General features: G+C 37.4%; 1 protein-coding gene across 1 annotated transcript in view; it reads left to right on the top strand.

The window, feature by feature from the left end:
- Positions 1-25000, top strand: part of LOC122816736 — a 157265-nt gene that overhangs the window by 61143 nt on the left and 71122 nt on the right. The window contains exons 7-9 of the mRNA XM_044089729.1: positions 6278-6420; positions 14073-14206; positions 22020-22114. Of these exons, the coding sequence (XP_043945664.1) occupies positions 6278-6420; positions 14073-14206; positions 22020-22114 (372 nt within the window). The remainder of the gene's footprint in view (positions 1-6277; positions 6421-14072; positions 14207-22019; positions 22115-25000) is intronic.

Here is a 25000-nt window from a genome sequence, read left to right as displayed (position 1 = left end):
GACTGGATACTTACAAACTTCTGTGACATCCTCCACCCATAACTCTTGGATCCACTTGGCCAAGAGCTCACCCCTTCTACTCCTTAGGTCATCATAATGATGACGCACCTGCTTACCAGTTCGGGGAATGCCAGTGGCACTGGTGAGATCATGTGCCAGACTGTCCCCGGCCTCCGCTTTGTACTGGGAACCCTGATACTGGCCCTGAAGCAGTCTAGCTTCATGGTCTTTGATAAGGAGTCCAACCATGACCCTGGACTCCTGGATGCCCTAGCATTACGCTCGCTAGCAAACACCCTCTCCTATACCTGACATTGTTGCTACCCTGATCAGACTTGAAGATATATGGCTGTATTTTCACCTATGTGGTTTAAATAGAGCCACTTTCCCTCACTTTTCCGTGATTGCCCGATTTTCAAAAATGCTAAGTTATGCTTAAACCAGCTAAGCAAAGCTTACAGTTGCTAAGGATTGCTTATATTTTCATGCTTAAGCAATCCTTAGCTAGTTTCAGCAGAGCTGCGGCAGGCTTAACTGGCTGCAAACAATTATTTAAATAAAAAAAAAAAAAGAAAAATTTTTTTTGCATTTCCATATGGCATTTTCCCAGCCCTACACTACCATCTGTGAGGCATATGACTTACAAATTTCATTCCAATTCATAAAAAATAATTTACAAATGATTCTACACATAAAATATATTGACCAGAGGTAGGATTTGAACCTTGCATGTCTTGCACACTAACCTGGAGCACTAACCCCTATGCTATATCAGCAACAAGTGTTTTCTTCATAATTCTATTTGACTCTCAAACAGAATTCAAGCTGGGCTGAGCAAAATGCCATGAAACGCGCAAACCCACTGTGCTCTCCTTAAACTTTTTTTTATTGTAAAAAAAAATAAAAAGAAATACTAAATTATTACATATATTTATCAGCAGGTTGTAGGCATGTGGGACAGGGATCTGGCCATTCTGGGGACAGTCATGTACTGTGTGGGCTACTTCTTAGGGATTGTGTGCTTTTTTTTTTTTTCTTATTTCAGTGTCCACAGACACTGACATACTCAGTTTTACATTTCAATGTCCGCGGACACTGAAATAATGCATAATATTAGAGCCAGACTCTAATATCATGCTAATCCTTGCTTGAAAGTGCCGTATGGCACTTTCTGAGTGCAGGGAGCATATTTAAGTGTCTGTGCAGGACTTGTACACCCCCCCACGCACTTGTACACAGATCATGTAGGTGTAGGAATACAGCAGCATGACCTCATTAATGTGTAGAGTGCGCTACTGCTGTATTCTTGCACGGAACAGTCCATGCAAGAGTAGACTATTCTTGCATGGACTGTTCATGAATCCGGGCCTTTGTCATTACTAAAGATGGTGTAATTAGTCAAATACCCTCTAAATAAATCGTCCAACATCTTGATTAATACTTGTGTATAGAGCAGTTACATCCAAAGATGCAAAGACAAAAGGGGTACCAATGTTGTTAAAATATATAATAGTTGTAACAAATGCCATGAATCACGTTAGTAAACTTAGAATTTTGGACTACTGGATTTAAAATGTCATCCAACCAAATTGAGATGGGTTTAGTTTCATAGTATGCTACAGATACTATTTGTCTAAAAGCGGGGTTCATTCTGTTTTTATGTACCTTTGGGATACCAAACAATGCCAGCTTAGGATGTTCAACCTGTAGGTATCTATAAACAGAATGACTTATATAACCTTGACAAAATAAGTCAAATAAAAGACAACCAACTCTTAAAACAATTCTGAATATACTCAACAGTAACTTGTGTGTAATTCTTTTCATCACATAAAAGTTCAAACATCGCCTTTTCATAATCGTTGGATTGCATAATAACTATGGACCCACCCTTGTCTGCCTTCATTACTCTTAAATCATGGTTGATGGCCAAATCAAGCAAAGCTCTTTTTTCTTTAACTGAAAGGTTAAATGAAATAATGTTAACATGTTTTAAGTTTTTAAACTGTTTTTCACAAAGTTCCCCAAAAACCTGCAAAGTGGGACACATTGGGACCCTCTAGAGATGTATTACAAACAGACAAACCATCAAAAATGAAGTTCAAACTTAACTTCCTTAAATAAAATTTAAGTCCACTATCGAACTGGTTATATTAACCTCATTTGATGGAATGTACATGTAACCATGTTGAAGTACATTCACAGTGTCTTTAAACAAGGTCACACCACTTAAATTCACAATGTCTATACAAAAGTTCAGTTTTTCTTCCTGTTCTTCCCATGGTCTTTGCCCATAGTGTGTACATTCTTTGACCATTTTGGGGTCTTTTGATTCCCTGACTTGTCCACTAAAGAAGGCCCACTATTCCCAGATGTAGAAGGAGCAATAGTTTGTGGTGTAGATTGAACAGGCACATTGTGGGAGATGTTGGAGAAGTCAAAGTTACAGTTCATTTTGATTCACAGTCATGTTATCCAACCTATTTTTGTTAAATTTCACAAGCCCTATTTGAACTAGGTGTGCTGTATTTTCTTTATATGCTGCAAGGTATCTTTTCAATTTACCCTACTTTCTGTTGATAATAGAAGCCTTCTGTCTACTTTAACTGAAGACTTTAAATTGGAAAAACAGCCAAATGCTTTTATTTTAGCATCTCCGTCTCCATTATCAGCAGAGATAACTCATTTTTGTAACGTGAAACCAACATGTTCATAAGTTTTAAATGTGTAATGTTAAATAGGTCAACAAGCTGCTGGTACAGAGCGTTACCTTGTTTAACACAATTTGGGAATTTATAAAGTCATAAACCTCGCAGAACACAGCCAAGTCTAACATTTTCTTCCAAATAAGCTATTTCTAATTGTAAGGCAATAGATTTTAAAAACAGTCTGTCTAGTACAAAAATGTTAGCCTTACAATCCTCAAAATCATTGGAAACAATGCTTTCAGTGGTGGCACTTACTTGTTGAACAATAGAATTGGTTCGAAAAAGATTGCCAAAGTCATGAAAAACATGAGAAACAACATCTTTATGATCTAAAGTTTGAGAAAAAAATGACAGAATCACCATTCCCATCAGAATTAGCTTCCATATTGCTTGTCTGGGCTAACTGAATGAGCGTCCATTGTACTGGTGTCATAACGTTGCTCATGCTACTGTTCTGCTGTCTGACGTGGCCTCTGTGACTTCCTTGGCAACGAGAAAAGCCCTCACGAATGTCTTCAACAATAACTGCAGAAAGCTGCTCATTAAGAGCAGGAAACATATCCAAAACTGGATGGGTGGTTAAATTCAAAAGACAGTCCTGTCCGCTCCGCATGGCATGGCTCCGCTTCAGCCATGACAACTGCTAAAATGCACCACAAATGTAAAATACACTATAACCACTTCTCCCAAAGAACAAAATAATGCCAAGAACTGCAAAGTCATAAAAAGAAGAGTCGGACTCCAAGATACTTTAGTGCTTTCGTTTGTTTTTAATATAACATGAACTTCATCAGAACAAATATCTTAATACAACACCACCCTTTTATACAAAACCCCATGACAACATCAACCAATGAAAAAAATAATTAATTAACTGTGCAAACCAAATTAAAAAACACTATGAATATATTACATTTAACTGTATAAAACTCAATACATAAATGCCTTGCATACATAAAAAAAATACAATTTATGAATATATGTATTTTTATTAGAGGTAGACAAACTTGTCTACTTCTTTACACACAGGGGTTATGATTTGTTCTGGTTAAAGAAAATCATCACTGAAATTATGGGGTTATGTGAGGGTACAGCAGTCATATTTTGACAGGTAATGGATGTTTCAATTTGACCTTAGGTCACGGCACAGAAGAATATCAATTGGCTTTCCCTATACCAATTTCTAATGGTATGAGTGTCATTAGAAGTATCATTACGGACACTTGGAAAGTTCTGATGGGGCACTCAGATTTGGTTAGTATTCTGGGGAGCAAGCCTTTGTTCACTTACAAGAAAGTTGTGAACATTAAAGCTATTTTAGAAAAAACACAACAGATTATGATAAAGGAAGACATGACTCTATTGGCACTTTTGCTTGTGGCCACTGCAGACAATGTAGATTCATAATTAATTCAGGTTTTGTTGAATTAAAGCATCTTAGAAAAATTCTTTGGGCCAAAGGTCATTATAATTGTGACTTTAGATTTGTTGTTTACATTGCAGTGTGCAATTCTTGCACAAGTTTTTATACAGGTAAAACTATTAGGACCCTAGGCAGAAGAATTTATGAGCACATTTTAGCCATTAAGCACAAATATAAGGTGAATGCATTGGCATGACATGCCATACTTTGCAATAATTTTAAAAAGTTCACATTTTCTGTATTGGACGCTGTAGATTCAGATGTCTTTACTGGTGATTTCAAAACTTTATTGGAATGTAGGGAGAGCAAATGGCAAATTGCATTATGTGCTGATCATTTTCCATGGTTGAGTAAGACCATAAACATTGTGTTTTTTTACAAATGCAAAAGTTATAAAGGTATAGCCACATTGTATTATTTTTGCATGTTTTTTTAAAATACATATAATATTCATAAATGTTATTTTTTTATGTATACAAGGCATTTATGTATTGATTTTTATAGATTTAAATGTAATATTATATTCATAGTGTTTCTTTAATATGGTTTACACAGTTAATTATTTTTTTATTGGTTGATATTGGCGTGTGGTTTTGTATAAAAGGGTGGTGTTGTATTAAGATATTTGTTCTGATGAAGTTCATGTTATATTAAAAATTAACAAAAGCGCTAAAGTATCTTGGAGTCTGGCTCTTCATTTTATGACTTTGCTGTTCTTGGTTCTATTTTGCTCTTTACGAGAATTAGTTATAGTTAATTAACATAACTGCCTGAGCTAATTTATACACCTGACCAATTCTTTGAATCACAGGTGTATAATTTTCTACCGTAAAATAATTTCTAGTGATTTTATATATGGCTAATTAAGGTAGAATGTTCTTCTGGAATGTGTTGTTAGCACTTACCACAGCCTTGGAGACATCCCACCCTTGTCATTTTACCAGCCATTCACTGCAGTGGGCCTATGTATGATTCAGTAAGGGATACCACCACTGGTCTTCCATCTATCTTACGGCTTACCACTGGTGGTAACTCTGACTGAATCACAGCCTCAGAGTTTATTTTGCTTTTCTAAAATGTAGCACTGTGCTGAGTTAACACGTCTTCTTAGCCTCCAATGAGGTATACCTACTTGCAGGGGTATAGCCACGATTCATGGAAATATATGCCAGGTTTCAGAATATGACTCTTAATCCCGCTCCTCCCACAGATGTAGTCACCCTCTACCCCAGAAAGTACTAACTTAAGCAAAAAGTTATTTAGCTTTCAGGTGTTTCAGGAAAAAAGCCACATAGCTATACAATATAAGCATAAGCCATGGTAAGAATGTCATATTAAAACAAATTTTGTAAACTATAGCATATCTATTTGAGTAAAATAAGTAAATTATTTTCAAATAGTGTGTGTCATTGCAATCATAAAGCATGTCTGGTTATACATATGCCAGGTTGTGATATGATAGAAAGTAGTGCATGTAAATTTAAGATCCATCCATCCATCAATCCACCCATCCATCCATCCACAACTCCTTCCCATTTTTGCACATGTGGTCAGGGTGTCACTTCATGACCTGCCATTAATAATAAAGTCTTCAGGTAAATGCACTGTTCATTTTACCTGGATCTTTGCATAAGTGGATGGAGCCATTGCTATGTCCTGGGCTCACTTAGTGAAATGAGTGCTGCAGTTGCTGTCAAGGGAAGAAAAGAAGACCTGATGATGATAACTCAGCTATCTTGGCTGGTTCAAGTCCTGCAACAGTAGTGACAGTGACACCTGGGAGATTGGGCATTTGGGACATTTTCTTACTAGCAAATAAAAAAATCCTAAACATCCACTATATGATGCTCATGACCTCAGTCTACTGCCCCCTTGCTTGACATTGCTGGATGATGGGAAGTGGGAAAGAATGTAAGGAATAATCGCTCAAAAGTTGCAGAGATGGGAAAAGACTATAAAAGAAAACTGCACTGTGTATGTTTTACAAACGTATACAGTCAAATGCACTTTGAATACAATGTAATAAGTTAAAATGATGGAAGGAGGGATTTGTAAATGCTGTTCATGTAGATGTAGACATTGTAGTCTAATTTAGAATACATTTCAATTTTTCCTTAAGGAAATGTTATTTTTGATTTGTTTTCAGGCCAAAGCAATCATTAGCAGATACATGCAATTAGGAAATCCACTGAATGCAACTGTTCTTGACACTATTAATTCGATCAACAATGGATATGTCTGTCTACTGGATGAATCTCAGCTGAGCACGATATCTCCACAAGCCATTAGGTCAGTGCTGATCAACAGTCATTATTATAAATATCAATTCATGTATATATCTGAGAGCATGTGCATGTGAGATGAAATCCATGTGCGATAAATAAAAAGGCCAAAAGTGCCTAACAAGAAAACATATGAGATGTTATTATTTCTGCTGCTAATTATATACATATATGCATGTATGTTCAGAAACACACACACATACACATACACAAACACACACACACACACACACACACACACACACACACACACACACACACACACACACACACACACACACACACTCATATAAAACTTGTTCCAGCTTTATAGGTCAAGTGTTTAGCTGGCCACAAGGTATTACTTGCTCCATATGAGTGATCTGTTGTCACCTGAAATGTATTCTGCTTTACTTTGTCTGAATCCAAAGGCTTCTGGAGGATAAACAAGACAAAATATATATGTGTGTGCGTGTGCGTGTGTATGCGTTTGTGTGTGTGTGTGTGTGTGTGTGTGTGTGTGTGTGTGTGTGTGTGTGTGTGTGTGTGTGTGTGTGTGTGTGTGTGTGTGCGTGTGTGTGTGTATTTGTGTAAATATGTATAAACACAGCTCTTGCTGATCACTTTTTGTACAAGGAGGAGCATTCTTAAAATGAGCTAAAAAGTAGTGGGCAAAATTTCCTTGGGGGTGAAAAAACTCTCTCCCTGTATTTTTGTTTGTGCAATATTTGCCCATAGAACTGTACAATAGTGTTTACATGCAGAGGTGTAACAAGGACACAGCAAATGGAGCAAGATGTCAAGGGGAGCAATCTTCATTACTGCATTCAGTTTCTGAATGGTAATAATGAATTTGCTGTAGTGATTTAATGCTCCATGTGCAGTTTAGTGTGTGATTTAATCAAAACTTGCAATACTTCAAAGAACTCCAAAAAAAAAATTATAAAAAATAACTAAATTCTGATAAGAAACACTACTACAGCAAGCTACAAAGTAACCATAAATATAGTCCCAAAAAAGTCTGGTCTACTGTGAAAGAAATATTATATTGTAGCACAAAATAAACCCCTAATCCAGCTGCTAACAATATTGTACTCAATATCAAATATATTTTCTAGGTTTAACTCAATCTGCTTTACAACTGGATTGAAATATCCTTATCTAACAGACACCAGATAGTTAGATAGCACTCTACCCTCTCATCTTACCTTTCCATAACCGCTGGTGTTCCACAAGGTTCCATCCTTGGTCTTCCCCCACACCATATTTAATATTCTCACTAACACTCTCCACACAACCTCCCAACAAGCCTCCAATTCAAAATCCAGATGACTCCACAATTATATGCTTCTCTGACAGCCCAACACATCTCCAGCAAATCATTCAAGCAGCTTTTCAAACTACTAAGAAATGGCTCTGCAATGCACCCCCCTCAAAAAAACAAAAAAATAAAAACAAGTTAGTTCTTTTCTTTCCTGTTATTCTATCATGAGAAACCTAAGATCAAGATAATTTCTTTTAACAACACTGTCATTGATGTCACCTCTCGCACTGAACTACTAGGGACTGCAATAGATGATAAACTCTTATTTGACCTGTATATTTAAAACTGTGTCAAAACAACTCACCAAAAACTAGGACTGTTATGCAGAGAAAAAGACTTCCTAGCTAACACAACTAAAGTAACCCTCACTACCAGCTACCTTCCCCCCTCACTTCTCCGTGGAGCACCGATTCTGGACAACCTTCAAGCCTCACAAAGAGCTAAGCTTGACTTATGCTATAATAAAGATGGAAAGGATGCTGCCAATACACCCTATTGAGCCAGCACTACACTCAAGTCACTAAAGTGGTTAGACATACCCCACTATCTGTCATACAGACTGATACTCACTGCTCACAAAATCTTACACTTTGTCTCCTGGTCTGCCCTGTCCTGTACTAAAAACATTCTTCATAACTATTTATATTGCTTGTACAATGTGAAGCTTTTCTCCCCAGGCCTCCACTGAAAAAAGGTCCTTGGACCCATTCAGACTTTCCCTGAAAACAAAGGCAAATAAATAATTTCTCTAATCAATCACTGTGGTCTAATGAGCTCCTCTTCATCTACAAACCACTTAAAGCTACTGGAAAAAGCTTATCCTTGTACTCAGCTGCTAAATCCTGGAATTCTACCTCTATATCAATCAGGTCCATACCCCACTTCCACAACATCAAAGCTACCTTAAATGATCTCTTACCCAAAACATGGCTCTGCTCCTGTTCTTCACTAGGTCAACCCCTCTCCCCATGAGATTTTCTACCTGCCTCTACTCTCAGTGCCTATACAGTTTGTCTTATCATTTCCTGTCTCTTCTCTACTTTCTTCAACCTTTTAACATTTAAACTTATAACTACTATAATGTTAAACTTAGACAAATATGTAAATAGTACACTGTCTTCATACTCTGTCTAATCAAGCATTGTTTTTACTATTGCAGAACCTTGCTAAGCTGTCCCTTACTGTATTGATATATATATATATATATATATATATATATGGATCTAGTTTACATAACCGACACTGCAAAACACAGACAACGCAAACATCGACACCACATAATCGACAAACCATAAACACAAAACCTCACATGCCCGACAAACAAATAACCGACGGTCCACAAACAGGAAACCTCATATGCTGCACACACCACAATAACAACAATCAACTAACAAAACACATCACCTGTCCAAAAACCACACACACAACACAAGCACACTAAAATCCTCACAAACCCACACTAAACCTCACATACACAACTATCTACAACCCTAACCCAAACCCTTACCCTAAGGTCCATCACTATCACACACTCAGCTAACCCGCGCCCTAACCCTAACTCACTTAACCCGCCCCTAACCCAAAAAATACTACTACCGCACACTTACCTAACACGGGCCCTAACCCTAACTCACTTAACCCGCCCCTAACCCAAACACTATCACTACCGCACATTTACCTAACCCGCGCCCTAACCCTAACTCACTTAACCCACCCCTAACCCAAACACTATCACTACCACACATTTACCTAACCCGCGCACTGACCCTAAATCACTAAACCCACCCCTATCCCCACAGACCGTCAATATCCACACTTACCTTACTTGCACCCTAACGTCCTTCACCACCGCATACTTACACAGCCTTTTTCCAAGTCATTATCTTCGGCGTCGGTATTTTGATCCGTAGCGTCAGTCTTCCGGATTGTCGATCTTCTGGCGCTCGCAATTCATTGTCGGTGAAAGCAGCTGTCGGTTATGTAAACTAGAACCATATATATATATATATATATATATATATATATATTACTGTATTACTGTATCATTATTGTACAAATGTAGAGCTTTACTCCTTGGGTCTGTGCTAAAAATGGGTTCCTTACGCAGTTGACCTTTCCCAGATATCAGATGTCAATAAATAAATAAATACATATACACATTTTCATCATTTTTGGTCAGGCCTATTCAGCACTCCCTTGTTAGATGTTCCAAGCCACCAGTTACATCAAGTGTTCTGCAGTTCAAAGAAGAAAAATAATTTTTTTTTTTTTTGCTCGAGTATGAGAGGACTGTTTTTTGAGAAGGGCGCCAGATGAGGGAATGGTCCAGGGAGGTGAGAAAACCTTGTTATGCCTCTTTGTGCATATGTTTCTAAAGTTTGTGACTTGAGGCTGTCAATTTCATGGAATTCTTGCCAAGCATTTGTGCAACTGTGAAATAAGTGTAGTGTTTGAGGAGACTGCAGTTAAAAAAAATTCCCAGGTGCCATTGCAGTATCACAACTGGTTCACAAGTATCTTACACCATGATCGTTTTACATGTAGCAGGTAGAATCAGCAGCTAGTGGAAGACACTTCACTATATCCTAAAATATCTGGCAGATATTTGGTAATTCATCTGCAAATGATTGTCAGTGAGAATGCATGTTTAATGAGCTCATCTCTGCTTATGACAATCCGAGAATCTGTTTAAGGGGATCAGTAAATTTTATTATTATCCCATTTTGGGCTATACATTTATTGATTTGTTTTGCTGGGTATAAAGAAAGATGTTATATTTGCTTCATACAATTTGATAGATTCCAAATCAATGTCATACTGTGCTTCTTAATATAGAAGTATGGGACAAGGATGAGAGGGTAAAATAACTCTTATTGCATGTATTTTACTGGGGAGCCATTTTTTTAACCTCTTTTTGTTCACCATAACCTGCCCACTTGGCATCTCATCATCAATCAGGTCTGGCAAAATCACCTTAGCAGCCTGAGGACTTTCTCTGCCACATATTATGTGCCAGTGAGGATACTATTGCACATACAGCAACAGCATACTACCACAGAGGAATGTTTTCTACTACATCCCAACTCTGCACTAGTCCAGAAATACCCTTGAGGTGGGACATGCAATGGAAAGTAGTGATAGATTGCCCTCACTTCCACATGGGGCTGACAACAGCAATACCATCACATCCAGTCAGACAAAACACCATGTGGTTCTTTCACCAGTCTTCCCCAGGGAAATCAAACAATGTGAATATGCCCCAACTTTCCCTCCCCATGCCTCCAGAGTGCAAATGCTCTACCTGCACTGTCAAGCACCCAAGCTCCTTTGGAATGTGGGTGACATGAGCTGTTATCAAAGCTTTATCCCTCTATGCCACTACTGAAGCCTGATATGAGAACCAGTTTGTCAACCAGTGGGTGATGTAGGGGTTTATGTTTGGACTTGTGAGTTTGATAATAACACCATCATGGAGAGTGATAGCGAATGCTTTAGCAAAGGTATTAGGTTTTCATAGAAATCCGACATGTTAATAATACAGAATTTACGTTCTTGAAGTTGAATTGACTAGAATCAAGGCTTTTGTTGTTTATGAGGTTGTCCAAGATAAGTCCAATGATTTTACAGATTATTCTGATAGGATCTCTGTTTGAGACATCCTTGTGGAGTGGCAATACGATGGTACATACTCCGTGGAGAGACTAAGGCTGAAAAGGTTTGGGAGGTTTTAAACAATATTATTCTTTATACTAAGGGACATCTGACACATTGTCTGGACTCATGAAGCTACTGTTTATTGTTTCCATCTGTGCATTCCAAACTCTTTTTTGTTAATAGTAGTCTTCTCAATTATTTATAATTTGTCAGCCTATGGCCTTATTGGGGTAGGACCAATGCAACTCACACAAAAGTGATGACATCATCATCACTGCCTTCCTTTTACTAACAAACACTGTGCATGAAGTCACAGGCAATTTGTATTCTCAATATAGCTATCTTTGTTTATCTTAGAAAGATAGTTAGCAGTTTTCCTTACCTTGTACTGGCCAAGCATGGACTATACCAAAACTTTGCTAATTGTTTCCTCAGTTGCTTAACTTCACCTGAAGGATATATGAAATGTTTGCTTTACACACTCTTTTTTTCTCCATACATCAACTCATTAGCCTTGGATAGGACAATATTTAAACATTTATCTACACTGAAATCTTGCTGTCTTAGCATAAGGTTCTTGAAGATCCCTTAGAAAAACATCCGGCCTATAACTGGTTTCCACCAAAATAGCTGACCATTATCCTCTCCAATACAAAGGCTATACTCTTTGGAACCCATGTCTTGCTTAACACACACACACACACACACACACACACACACACACACACACACACACACACACACACACACACACACACACACACACACACACACACAAACACACACACACACACACACACACACACACACACACACACACACACACACACACACACACACACACACACACACACACACACACACACACACACACACACACACACACACACACACACACACACACACATTCAAGCTGGCAAATCCCCTACTACTATGTCTGTTAAAATTTGTCAGTTTGAAATAATTAGGAGTTTGGCATGATGCCAGACTCATATTATGTTCCCTCTATCCTGTGAAAACTTAATTCTTCACTACTGTGTACATTCATTGTGTTTAAGCATCTGCTTACAGATGAAATAAAGAGATTGGAAATAAAGAGACTGTAGTCAAAGGAGTTATGCTACAAAAACAAAGAATCACACTTAGCATACAGATACTCCAAATCACTTCAGATCCTAAGCCCTGGTAAGCCTTCCAAGTAATGGAAATCCGCCATGCTTACCTGCCTGTATATTAGTAAGCCTTGAGCCATAATTAGGTCAAGTGGTGCCGTAAAATAGTCATTTCCTACATTGTTGAGGCTTAATAAGTGGATTGGTGCACCCCTAAAGTATGACATAGCTTTGATGATTAGGCACTTATATTTTGTAAACAAATAACTGAGCATATGTTTGCATTTTAACAAAAGACAGCTTAATGGGATGACAGTTATGACTTCTCTAATCTGTGTTCAGCACTACTAGTTTTCTATTTTGGTAAAGAAATTAGGTATAGATTAACAGAAATCCTAGAAATGTCACTGCAGGCTATTTTTCTAATTACTGAAATTTATGTATATAAGTTTATTTAGATAACAAAAAGGAGATTTAAAAATATTATTCTTTGAGACTGTTAATAAGATCTCAGCTATTACTAAATTAAACAGAAAGAGCAGCAAATATGTGCTCATAGTTTTCTAGGTTACTACTAAGCATATGGTTGGAAAGCCATCAAGAAGCTTAGCCATATTATCATTATAATGCAAGACTAAACTACTTCCATCTGAGCATAACATTCCTGAAAGTATTAAAAACATGGTAAAATATTAGTCTCGTTTCATTTCTGTCAACATTATTATAGCACTAGTCATTGTGTTATTCTTTACGTATAGCTGATAATGAGGGGTTCCTATCGGAAGACCAAAGATGCATTGTGTCGAATGCATCTTAGTCGAACTTCAAATGTCGAAAACGTAAAATGATGAAGCGGCATATAAGCAAATTCTTTCCCTGGGAAAGAAGTCACTTGGCCGCTTCCTTCACTTTGCCGTTTTCGGCACTGTAGCGTGATCTCAGAGTTGGTATATTTAAGTAGGGGGGTGTGGGGGCTACACCCCCCCCACATGGGTTGTGAGGGGCTAAGCCCCCACTTAAAATAGTGTTTAGTGTGTTTTTTTTTTTTTTTTTTTTTGGGAACAGCGATTTTTTTTTTCCTGGGGAAAACAAAATCGCTGTTCTGGTAGTTCACTCTTTTAAGTTTTCGATGTTTTGGGGGTCGATATAACAGCGTTCGATCTTTTGATCATTTGCTGTTATAATATAGACCCGGTAATGAGCAGCACTCAACACTGTTTTGATCCGGTAGCCATTTTGTATCAACAAAATTTAGAGATTTCAGTACACAGGAAAGGAATCATTTTATACATGACTATTTTAATCCTAAGAATCAAAAGCAAGATAGTTATCTTGTGAGATAGAAAGGCATGGTAATTGAGAGGTATGCTAAAGTAGTTTAAAACATTAAGTGCAACCAAATACCCTTTGAAAAAGATCATATTTGACTTCCTCAAGGAAATTATTATTTTTTTTTTATTATTTTACATTATTCAGGTTTTAAACTTTTCTCTATAAAATCTAAAGAATGCCCACTTTCCTTTGCAGATGCAGCAAAATAGAAAATGAGGTAATGAACAGAATTAACTTGCATATCTACTTTTATTACAGGACTTTATCTACTCCAATTGATATTTCTACATGTACCCAACCAAAGAAGAATATACTTTTCAATACATCAATGAATGCATTTGCAAATGTAACTAACGCAGTGGAGAAATACAATGATGTTCTGCCATATATTGGTAAGAAATATAAACATATAATGTGTATATTTTCTAGTACTTTTAAAATAATAAAAATCTCAAAATTGGGATTTACCAAAGAAAACAAAACAAACAAATGAATAAATAAATAAGTAAATGAAGTCTGGCAAAAAAATGTTTCAACACATAACTAGAATAACAATGATTTATTTAATATCTGAGCTCTTTTCAATCATGTGAAAATTTACATTATTTAGCATAAATTACTTGATGCTTAGTTTAACAATGAGATTAGCAGAAATGAGAATAATGCTACAGTTGGGTGTATATATCTGAGCAGTATAGATAGCTCTTTTGGCACCACAACTAGCATTTAAAATATTCTACACATTGTTGTCATGCAAACTTATTAAATATAAAGTGCAACTGGATTGTACTACATATATAGTCAGAACTGTGGAAAGTTATGCCTTATTTAACTAAAGCTATCAACAGTAGTAGTAACAGCATCCAGAAGAACTGTATTTACCTAGTATTTAAAGACCTAGCACACTTAGGACTACTTGCAAGAGCCTTGCTTCAAGAAGCTCTTGGCAGCAAGAAGAAACAAATCAAGATGATTAGACTAAGTCTATTTTTCGGCCCTGTGCACAGATGAAAAGAAAAACATATGAAATAACTAGCCTGTTTCAGTAAGGTCAAACAACAGTTCTCCACACATTTCCTGTAAGGATGCAACACCAACAGCAGAGTGCAGCAGGAGATCACTCACAAGTGCTGTGTTTAAGTATCATTGGATGCATTATACTACTTTAATCAGCTGACCCCCAAAACAGGTAAATAGGTACATAAGTAGATGTTCATCATTTCATCACTGCTGCAGTAGCCTTAGCTATTTAACAGCTGACTAGCTTTCAAAGCTTAAGGGCAGCTACTATACACCTAAAACATTAACCAGCTCAAGCAGGGAATAAAGAAGAGTTAGGGTACCCAGCCGTTCAGAGATTTCTCACCTCCAAACAGTACTCCTTTTGTGGGCTTTGAAGAATTCATGGCCAGCTAATGTATATCCTTTGCTGGTCATATATGTTCCCTTGCAGTCAAGAACCTTCCACATCTTATTATTTTGTTTTTGCTAAAAGCTAACTTTTTATGTAAATGTATTTTGAACTAGGAAAATGTGTTTTTAATGATTGTCATGTGACTTTTAGTCACTTTCTATTGTTGAGGAAAAAAGTTTATAAATCTTATTTAAAACTCCATTTTCCTGCATAAAAGTTGATTTGATTTACTTTTAGGGGCTAGGTAAGTAAGTAAAGTACTTTTCACTGTGTGTGTGTGATTTTTGTGGTAGAAAAACAGACCTTTTGAATACTTATTTGTTTTATTGACTATTTCTGCCACGTTTCCCTTTGATGAAAGCATCTTTTTTTAGCTTCATCATGGAAAAACATACAATCTCCTCAGTTCTTCCTGCCACAAAAAGAAAAAAATTCCAAGCAGCCTTTACCCCCTTCAGCAGGTTTCTAAATTGCCTTAGCTGCAGATAGCTGACTCAATTATGGCCATTTCTGGTTCCAGAGACCATTCGTGTTTTTCTTTAGCTCTCTCTGATGTAGTCCCTACAGCTACCATGAGCACGGCACTCTCTGCAGCTGATGGAGCATTCTTGATGGCAAAGGGACAGCCATTCTTATCAGTCTTGGAAAAAGGAGCAGAGAATATCTTTCTGCCTATCCGTTCTATGATTCCTGTCCCTAAGGAGGTTTTTGCCTGTCAAAACTAGGTCTGCTTCTTTAGAAAGTCCTGTCAAAAGGAAGCAAAAAGTAAGGAACAAGTCTTTACCTGCCTCTATTACTTTAAACAGGAATGATTTATTAGGCTTAGCTCAGCCCTTAGTTCAGGTTCTTGCCCCTAGCAGTGATGGTGTTTCTGGTAAGAGAAAAAAGGGATTCTTTGCTGTCTGAAGATGTTCAGGACATTGAGCAGGAAAACGATTGTGAGCAGACAACTTCTGTTTTCCCACTTCAGGTTCCTTATTCTGATTCTGAGAAGAGTATTTCTTCTGACAGTTCCCTGAAAGGATTTTCATTTTCTGAAACTGCATCCAGAATGAATCAGATGTTTTGTTGGGAGTGTAATGATCTTCCATTGCCATTAAAGAAATATTTAGATTTATTTAGAATTTTCTCAACCTACACCAGTTCCTCCTGTTCTTCCATCATTGGAGGATGTATTTTTACAGCCTGTAACTTGCCTGATAGCCAGTCTGCTGCCTCTAAGAAAGTGGATAGATTGCATAAAGTTCCTCAATCTTATAAGTTTTTTTTTTATTATGTAACCCCATATCAGATCCAGCAGTGATTTTCCTGGAAAATCATCTGCTGCTAAACAGATATCTGGTTAATGACAGTCCTCTACCACTGACATGGATGGGAAAGCCTTTGAAAGATTTAGGAAAAATCTTTATTCTTCGGGTCTATATTAGTTCGCCAAAATGACATTCCACCGAACACCTGTTCATCGACCTGTAACTAGTGAAAATCACATCAGCGATTCACTGAACTTACTAAGGGCAATGAAATAATTGCCCAAAGCACAATGGACCAACGTGTAGTTAAATTGAACCCACCCAAGTGGGGGGTCTTCTCCCCCTTACACCTCCCCTAACTATATATATCAACTCCGAGATCACACTACAGTGGAGAAAAGGGCAAAGTTCTGTAGTTGTCCATTGTGCTTCGGGCAACTATTTCATTGCCCTTAGCAAATTCAGTGAATCGTTGAAGCAATTTTCATTGATTGCAGGTCGATGAAAAAGTGCTCACCAGAATGTCATTTTGGCAACCTAATATAGACCCTATTCTTCTATAACCCTTAATTTTAGAATTCTCAGTTGTCAAGCTCACATCTTAAAGTTTATGCTTGCTTGTTTTGAGAATATGAGAAACATTATGGCTTCTTTTCACTTGCCTGAGCAGACATCTTCTTTGTCATATCTTTCTAATCATATTACTTCTGTGTCTCAAGTCACTAAGCATTCATTGAAATGTGCATATGATTTTGCTGATGCCACTTCCAGGGCTGGTGCCACTGGGAATTGTTACGAGGAGGTTTCCTTGGTTGCATACTCAAGATCTTACCAAGGATGAAAAAGCAGAAATTCTGAGTTCCCCTTAGACAGAAAGGTAGTCTTTGGACTATCTGTTGCAGAGGTCCTTAAAAAGTACAGTGACAGGGAGGAGGTGATTCAGGGAGTTTCTAAGATTTTTTGGCCTTCCTTCTCCAAATTTGTCAGTAGTTTTACTGCTACCTATGCAACATGTTACAGAAAAAAAACAACAGAATAAGCAGACTGGCAGGCATACCTTTAATAAGCAATGACAAGGGTCTATAAAAGGAAAAGAAAAGAGGAGCCCCCAAGAATAAAGGAAAGTCTGACAATTCTGAAAGAATATCTTCAGAATTCTCTCCTCTCCCCGTCCCATCTTGGCAAGCCTTTAATTCTTACCAAAAATCTAAACTTCCATTTCTCTTTTTGGCAACAGATAACCTCGGGAATCGAGTTACCAGTGTGAGTTTCTCCCTTTTTAAGGGATTCCCCCTCATCTGTCAGATTAGACTTCGCTTTTCCATGCTGTCATTCAGCATCCACTTACTCAGTAGGGATAGAAGCTGTCCCTCCTTCTTGGATAGGAGAAGACCTTTATTCAAGAATGTTTTTGGTGCCAAAGAAAGAAAGAAGCTTCTTGGAGACCACTCCCAAATCTTTACTTTTTTTAACTAGTTTCTGACATTTCTACAGATAAAAATGCTATATTTTCATGGCATTTTACCTCTCATCCCCCATTTACCTTTTTTGATGACCCTAGCTGTAAAGGATACTTATCTACTCATTCCTATAGTGCCAGATTTCAAGCTTTCTTTAGGTTTTCTATGTCTGGATCACACTTTCATTTCTCTGCATTACCCTTGTATAGCTCCAGTGATAACTTACTGTAGACTTCAAGGTGTTCACAGTTTTTTTTCTTATTTGGATGTCTTGCTTATCTTTATAGATTTTTTTCAGAGTCATATATCACTTACTTTGATTTGAGCTCTCCTGCACAAATTGTGGTTTCATATGAATATCTAGAACTCTTGTTTGACTCCTTCTCACACAATTGTTTTCCTGGAATGTCTGCTAGATACCTCAGTTCAAAGGGCTTTTCTTCCACAGGAAAAAAACAGATCTACATCTAGATCCATTCCTGAGTTTTTCCACTCATCAAAGGTGTAAGCAAGGAAATTTCTCAAGAAACTAGAATACATGGCATCAGGGATTCTCGTGATTCCCTTAGCAAGACTGAATCAGGGTTTCCCATTTTCCCTTGCAGCTTCAGCACAGTCTGAAACAATACACACCTCAGACTTTGCTTGGGAAGTAGTGTCTATGGGAATAACAGTGCAGGCTCTTTAAAAAAATAAAGACAAGACAAAATTATATAAATTGAAAAGAGTTGTTGGCAGTCATAAATGCCCTCAACTCTCTCAGTCATCTATGATCCCCAGGACCACTACAAGTGATTACAGACAACACTACCATAATGTGGTAGGTACATAAACAAACCGGATCTAATGCTCTGTGCCGACTACCCTTGGTAGCCTGGGTATATCTTTCCAACTTAATCATACTCTACAAGCATCTTACATCCTCAGAACAAAACTTTGCAGCAGACAAGCTACAAGCTAAGTAGAACATGGAAAGACCCTCATAAATAGAAATGAATCAGAGCAGGTCTTCCAGGAATTGATGCAGTTGTGTGGAAACACCTCAGATAGATCTATTTGCCTCCAGTCACAACAATTGGTTAGCAAAATTCTTCTCCAGGACCCCATGCAAAAGACCTGATAAAAATATGTTTTATTTTATTTTCCTTGGACAGGAAATACCCTTCCACTAATATCCATGGTCATTTTGAAGATTTGAAAGGACTCTCCAAAGGTCATTGTGGTGAATCCCTTCTGACACAGACAGAAGTGGTTCACCCTTCTTTTGCAAATTTTCATGGGCAATTACCAAAGGCTTCTCTACCGATTGGACTTATTCTTACAAGACAGGGGCTGTCTGACACATCTCAGCTTGAAACAACTTCAGCTAACTACCTGGATTAAACAGTCTTAATATTTTTATGCACCTATTTTCTGAAGATGTACAGCAGCCATTAAAGGAGGCAAGAAAATCTGCTAGTAGAAAATAATAGATTATAAAATGGAAAAGTTTCATGTCAAGACAATAACCCTTTTACAGTTAGTGTTTTTCTGATTGTACAATATTTGTGTGAGTTATTATTTTCTGGCCTTTCAATGCATTCCCATGGGAAAATGTTTTTAAAAGGGGTGTTGCATACAATGCCACCAAGACAACAGGTGGCTGTCCTGTGTGTTTTTAGCTCTCTTTTAGAAAAAATGCTTGCTCCATTTAAAGAAGTTCTTTGGGCTGATTTCAGGTTCTTAACATGGAAAATAGTTTTACTGGTTGCTCCAACATCTGCAAGTAGAGTATCTGACTTGCAAGCTCTTATGATGGGTCAGTTTTATTTTATTTTCCACTTAGACAGGGTTTCTTTAAGAAATAATCCTTCATTTATGCTAAAGTGCCTCTGAGTTTACTTTGAGCCAAACTATTCTGTCTTCTTTCTAGAACCTAAAAATGAGGAAGAAAGGATACTTTGTACTCTGGATGTACACAGACAGCTTAAATATTACCTTGACAGAAATTAAACTTTCAGAACTCAGAATCAGTTATTTATTTGTTGTGAGGGTAGAATGACCCTTGTTAAAACAGACTATCTCAAAATGGTTGTCTCAGGTTATTAACTTTATTTATACCTACCACAATAAAGCAATATAAGGTAGGGAAAAGAATCACTCTACTAGGGCCATGGATGCATCTTTGGCTTTTTCAAAAGCGATGGATTCAAGTATTCTAGAAGCCTTAATATAGTCCACTGAACATACTTTAAAGAAATAGAAACTAGATTTCTTCTCCGGGTCTGAGGCAGGTTTTGCTAGTAGCATTTTCTAGGGGCTGCTGGACCCTTACACTTCCTCCTCTAAGTCAGTTTAAGCTATGGTAGTCTATGATATGGCTAAGGCAACTGCAACAGCGATCAAATGATGAGCATGTCAGAATTGAGTAAATCATCTTAGCATAACATATTCAAATGATGACTTCTGTAGTAGCAGCTCCCTCCATCTCCTGAATTCTGTATGTTATTGTTGCCAGGATGACAACATGTATTTTTATTTTCCTAGCACAGACCTTTTACAAGGCTTTAATCTCCTCTCTGTTGATATGAAAGCTCTTAAGGGCTTAGCACCCAAATTTCTCTCTCGCTCTCTTTCTTCAGCTCTGCTCAGGCTGGTTAATGGTTTGGGTGCATAGAAGGTGCCTTTAAGCTTTGGAAGTTGGCTAGCTGTTAAATACTTAGTAGGATATAACCCATTTAACTAAGGCTACTGCAGCAGTGATCATAGGTTCATATGTAAATGCTTGGCTATCAGCAGGCAGACTATTACAAGCCTAGCATATCACTAGAGGTTACACTCAAGCCCTGGTCCTTGTATCTCTGAAGTAAAGACCTTAAGCATTATGCCAAACCCTCCACTGAATGTCTGCTGTTAGAAAATGTATTACCACAGATGTACTTTATTAGACATGTTGTCCCAGACAGCATCAACGAGCCTAGCCCAAATTCCCATTTGCCTTAAACACTGTTTAATTAGGTGACTTGTTCAAGGTCATACAGTAGGCAACTGAAGGCTGAGGGATTCTTATTTTAAATTCAGTACAGTTTTATTCTGTAACACCATGCATGCTGTTTGGGGCAGAATACTAGCCGGTGTTGCTTTCTACTAGTACATCCATTTCAAGGTTAACGCTAACTTGAAGGCCAATATGTTAAAGGGAACCGAAAATCTTTGCAGACTCACTTCTGCAAACTTAAGAAAAGTACATTCCAAATAAATGCAACAGCATAAATGATATGGTTTCTATAATGTTATTTTTATTCCCCGATTTTTTTATTCTTATAATGGCTGGAGTTTCTTCCACTCCAGGAACAACAAATCAATCAAGTGACATATGAGGTTCTGCATGGAGAATATTACACAGTGGCCAGATAAATCATAGAACATGTAAAGCCCGAATGGGGGCTGAATGAAGCACAAAATAATTGCCCCTCCAGAGGGAAGGCAAACCAAGACTGCAATAGTTCATTAAAAAGCATGAATGTCTGACATAAATGCAAGCAACAAAGCAGGGAATATCCAGAACTAGCTTTAACCATTTGGGCTTTGCACTCATGGCTAAGTCATGGATAATCCCACATTAGTCAACTGGTGCTTATTGTTATACAAATACACATTTACCTTACTGTAGTTCTTCATCAGACATGTAAATAATCCATCACTACAAACACTTGAAGTGCTCTAATGTCTAAAAATGCATAACTGGAAAGAATTAAAAGGCTAATCGTTTGAAGATCAACTTTATTGAGAGTCCTTGCATAAAAGTTTAAACTGCAAAGTGTGCATTAATGGGTTGAGACTGCAATCTTATATAAATAATATAGCATTAATTTAATTTATGCGCCATAAAACTGACAGGCAAAATTATTCATGGTAGCATACTGTTCCTTCTTATAAAAAAATGCAAGCAATTCAGTGGTGCTCCTGTCTTATATTATATAAGTTCTGGTATAAATTGAACAGGCTTATGAATTCAGAACATGTAAGCTCTTTTCCAAGTTAATATAACACATCAGAGATATAAATGGTCTTTCATTAATATTAGCATTTTCTATTGTAGGTGGAGCCTCAGCAGATTATCTCAAAGCTCTTGCACAATCAAGTGTTGTCATGGATGTTTCAAAATTCTTGACGTTGAATCCTAATGAGACACAGGTAAATATTTAAATGCCGGGTGTTTCATATCAATGATTATATGGAATAATATGTTTCTCAGAAAACTAACATTTGTTTTTCATAGAAAAGTATAAGGAATAGTGAACTGTATGTCACATATTTTTCCTCCAGACTTCATATGTATTCCGCATTTGATTCCAGTCATTGTATTATGTTTCCTAGTGATTAGTAGGAAACATGTTGCACATTGGTTATAAGTTACAGTGATAGGGTATATAGACAAAAAGCTTGTTGAATTAATAATACCTGAAGTTTAATTTACTAAATCTATAAAAGAACTCAAATTTCTAAAAATAGCTCAACAAAAATATTCACACTTGAAAAGAACTTCAGCAGAAGCACTCAGGCCTATTTAGTAAATCAGACTCATAGATGGTTTATGTACTGTATACCATAAGCATCGTTGAGAATGTTTTGTCTTTAAGGCAAACAGCTCCATATATCATCGATAGAATCATGATACTATCACAACATGAACAGTGTGCTACTGCATACACAAGCTATGCAAAAACTATAACACATAATTATGATCATAGTGATAACACAAGAGCCAAAGAACAAGTAGGATGTATGCGCAGTGTTTGATGGAATTCTGAGGAATTTAACTGTATTGCTAGAAGAGTGCAACAAGTACAGATGTGCAGGACATGTGCTACCTCTAAGGCTGCAGTACCCCGAGGTATTCCTTGTACTCTGAGGTAAGGGATCCCAGAATTAATATATATAATTAACTGTGCCATGAATGTACTGCTTCCCCCAAGAGTGTAGCAGAATTTTTAAAATTTTACTAGTTTTCGTTTTCTGAATTGCAGTTTATTTTTCATACATTTGGATGTTTAACTCTGAGTCTTGCACTTGTGTTTGGGAGTTGGATGCCCAATACATTAGGGGACAGAAAAAAAACCATATCTATCATTAGCAGGCAAGTTGGGACACATGGCAGGAAGTGACAACTCCATTGGTTGCAGAACATTCCCAAGATACAGTTCAGCCCCCAAAAGAATGAACACAAAAGTGGATCAACAAATCTTATCCAGCTAGCATGACCCTAATGATACTGGAAGTCCAGCATTGTCTATACAGTAAAGCAAATATTGTCTGGTATATAACAGGAAGACAAATGAATGCTAATGGGTGCTAGAAGAACATTCTGTGTGACCACTAACACAATATATAGACCCTGCTGTCTTGAACACTTACATGAGTGCAGTACATATTATTGAGAAAGAATGCCAGGTTAGTACACAGGGTAATAAAGACCTATTCATTAATTTGCAATGCTGCACTCAGCTCTTTATGTGTACATGTAAAGCAGCCTAAATTTGCATCACATTGTTGTTCACAATGCAGTGCTTGATGCCAATATACTGACACATACCCATTCACTGTTAGTGTGCCACACCAGTTACACAGTGCATTCCTTCACAGTGCTGTTCTCCAGCAGTGGAAGTGTAAATTATAGGTTGGAGTAGCAACTAAACCCAGGGCATCTACAGCCAAATTTTGCATAATAATAGATGGAGTGTTATAAAATGCTTCTACCCGAGCGTCTCACAGAAGATTTGACACTTTCCCTAAGACACTAGTTATTAATAATAATTATAAAGTATAACTGGAGCCTTACCTTATGACTAGGACCTTCCTGATATAAGATTCAGTGACCAAGCTTCCATGTCTGGTGCAGAAACAAGGATGATCGGCAATGGCTCTGGAAGTCTATTATTCGTGTATAAAATACTTTTGTGGTTTGTGACTAGTCAAAAATGCAAGATGCCATTGGCAAAAGAAGGATGTATTCGAAAGCAATTACAAGATGTGAAGATTTCTGAATTATGCATGAATTGGATTATGCAACTTCTAGTAGCCAAAAATTTGTTTATGCATTTCTCCAATGGCATTCAGTCTCCTGTTTGAAAGTAAAGATGCTACAAAGGCTCATTAAGAAGTTGATTAAAGCATGACTTTTTGATTTTCCATATCTATAATTGCTGGAATTATTCTAATGTGCTAAGGTGGACATTGATCTGTTGAATCTCTTCCAGTGCATAGTATTTATTTATTTATAAATCTGTAAAAATCCATATCATCTGTACAGCAACCCCAGTGCATGCATTAAAGACTTCTTTGCTGCTTGTGTTTGTGTGTGCATCTGTGGGAGGGTATGTTGTAATGAATCAAATATTGTAAATTGTAGTGATATTTTCTGCCATCAGGTTCATGCACATGACACTAGAGATCACCATGTGGCCTATGCATTTATGGATGGGAAGATCAGACACTTCATATAAACCATGGTTGTATCCCATACTGCAGTATGGTGCACCTGCTTTCATTCATTCATTCATTCATTTATACATTTACTGTGCAGATATTCACTTAACCTAATGTAGAGTCATAGGGGAGCAGGACCCTATCCCAGCAGGACACACACACACACACACACACACACACACACACACACACACACACACACACACACACACACACACACACACACACACACACACACATACACACACACACACACACACACACACTCATGCATGCATGTACACATGCACATAGGATTCCCACTCACAATTTCACATTCATACATGCACACACAAGCATGCACACAACAGCATTGACATTAGGGTGCGTGTTTCATATACCAAATGCTTCAAGCCTCATACAGACAGATGCAAATCATTTTGCATATGAAACTCACTGCTTCTTGCTTCACATACCAAGAGATCCAAGCCTGCCATAGAGATGCACAAATCAATTAGTACATGAATATTTCACAGTATGAGATACCACTCATAGCCAGTCACTTCCATGCTGATAATGCCTGGAGCTCAAAACAGACTACTCACAAAATGCTCA

The sequence above is a fragment of the Protopterus annectens genome, chromosome 12.part0 (assembly GCF_019279795.1).
Source record: "Protopterus annectens isolate FY-2018-M chromosome 12.part0, PAN1.0, whole genome shotgun sequence".
NCBI classification, from domain to species: Eukaryota; Metazoa; Chordata; order Ceratodontiformes; family Protopteridae; genus Protopterus; species Protopterus annectens.
Note: the sequence above shows the minus strand (reverse complement) of the source record. Positions and strands in the feature narration are given on the sequence as shown.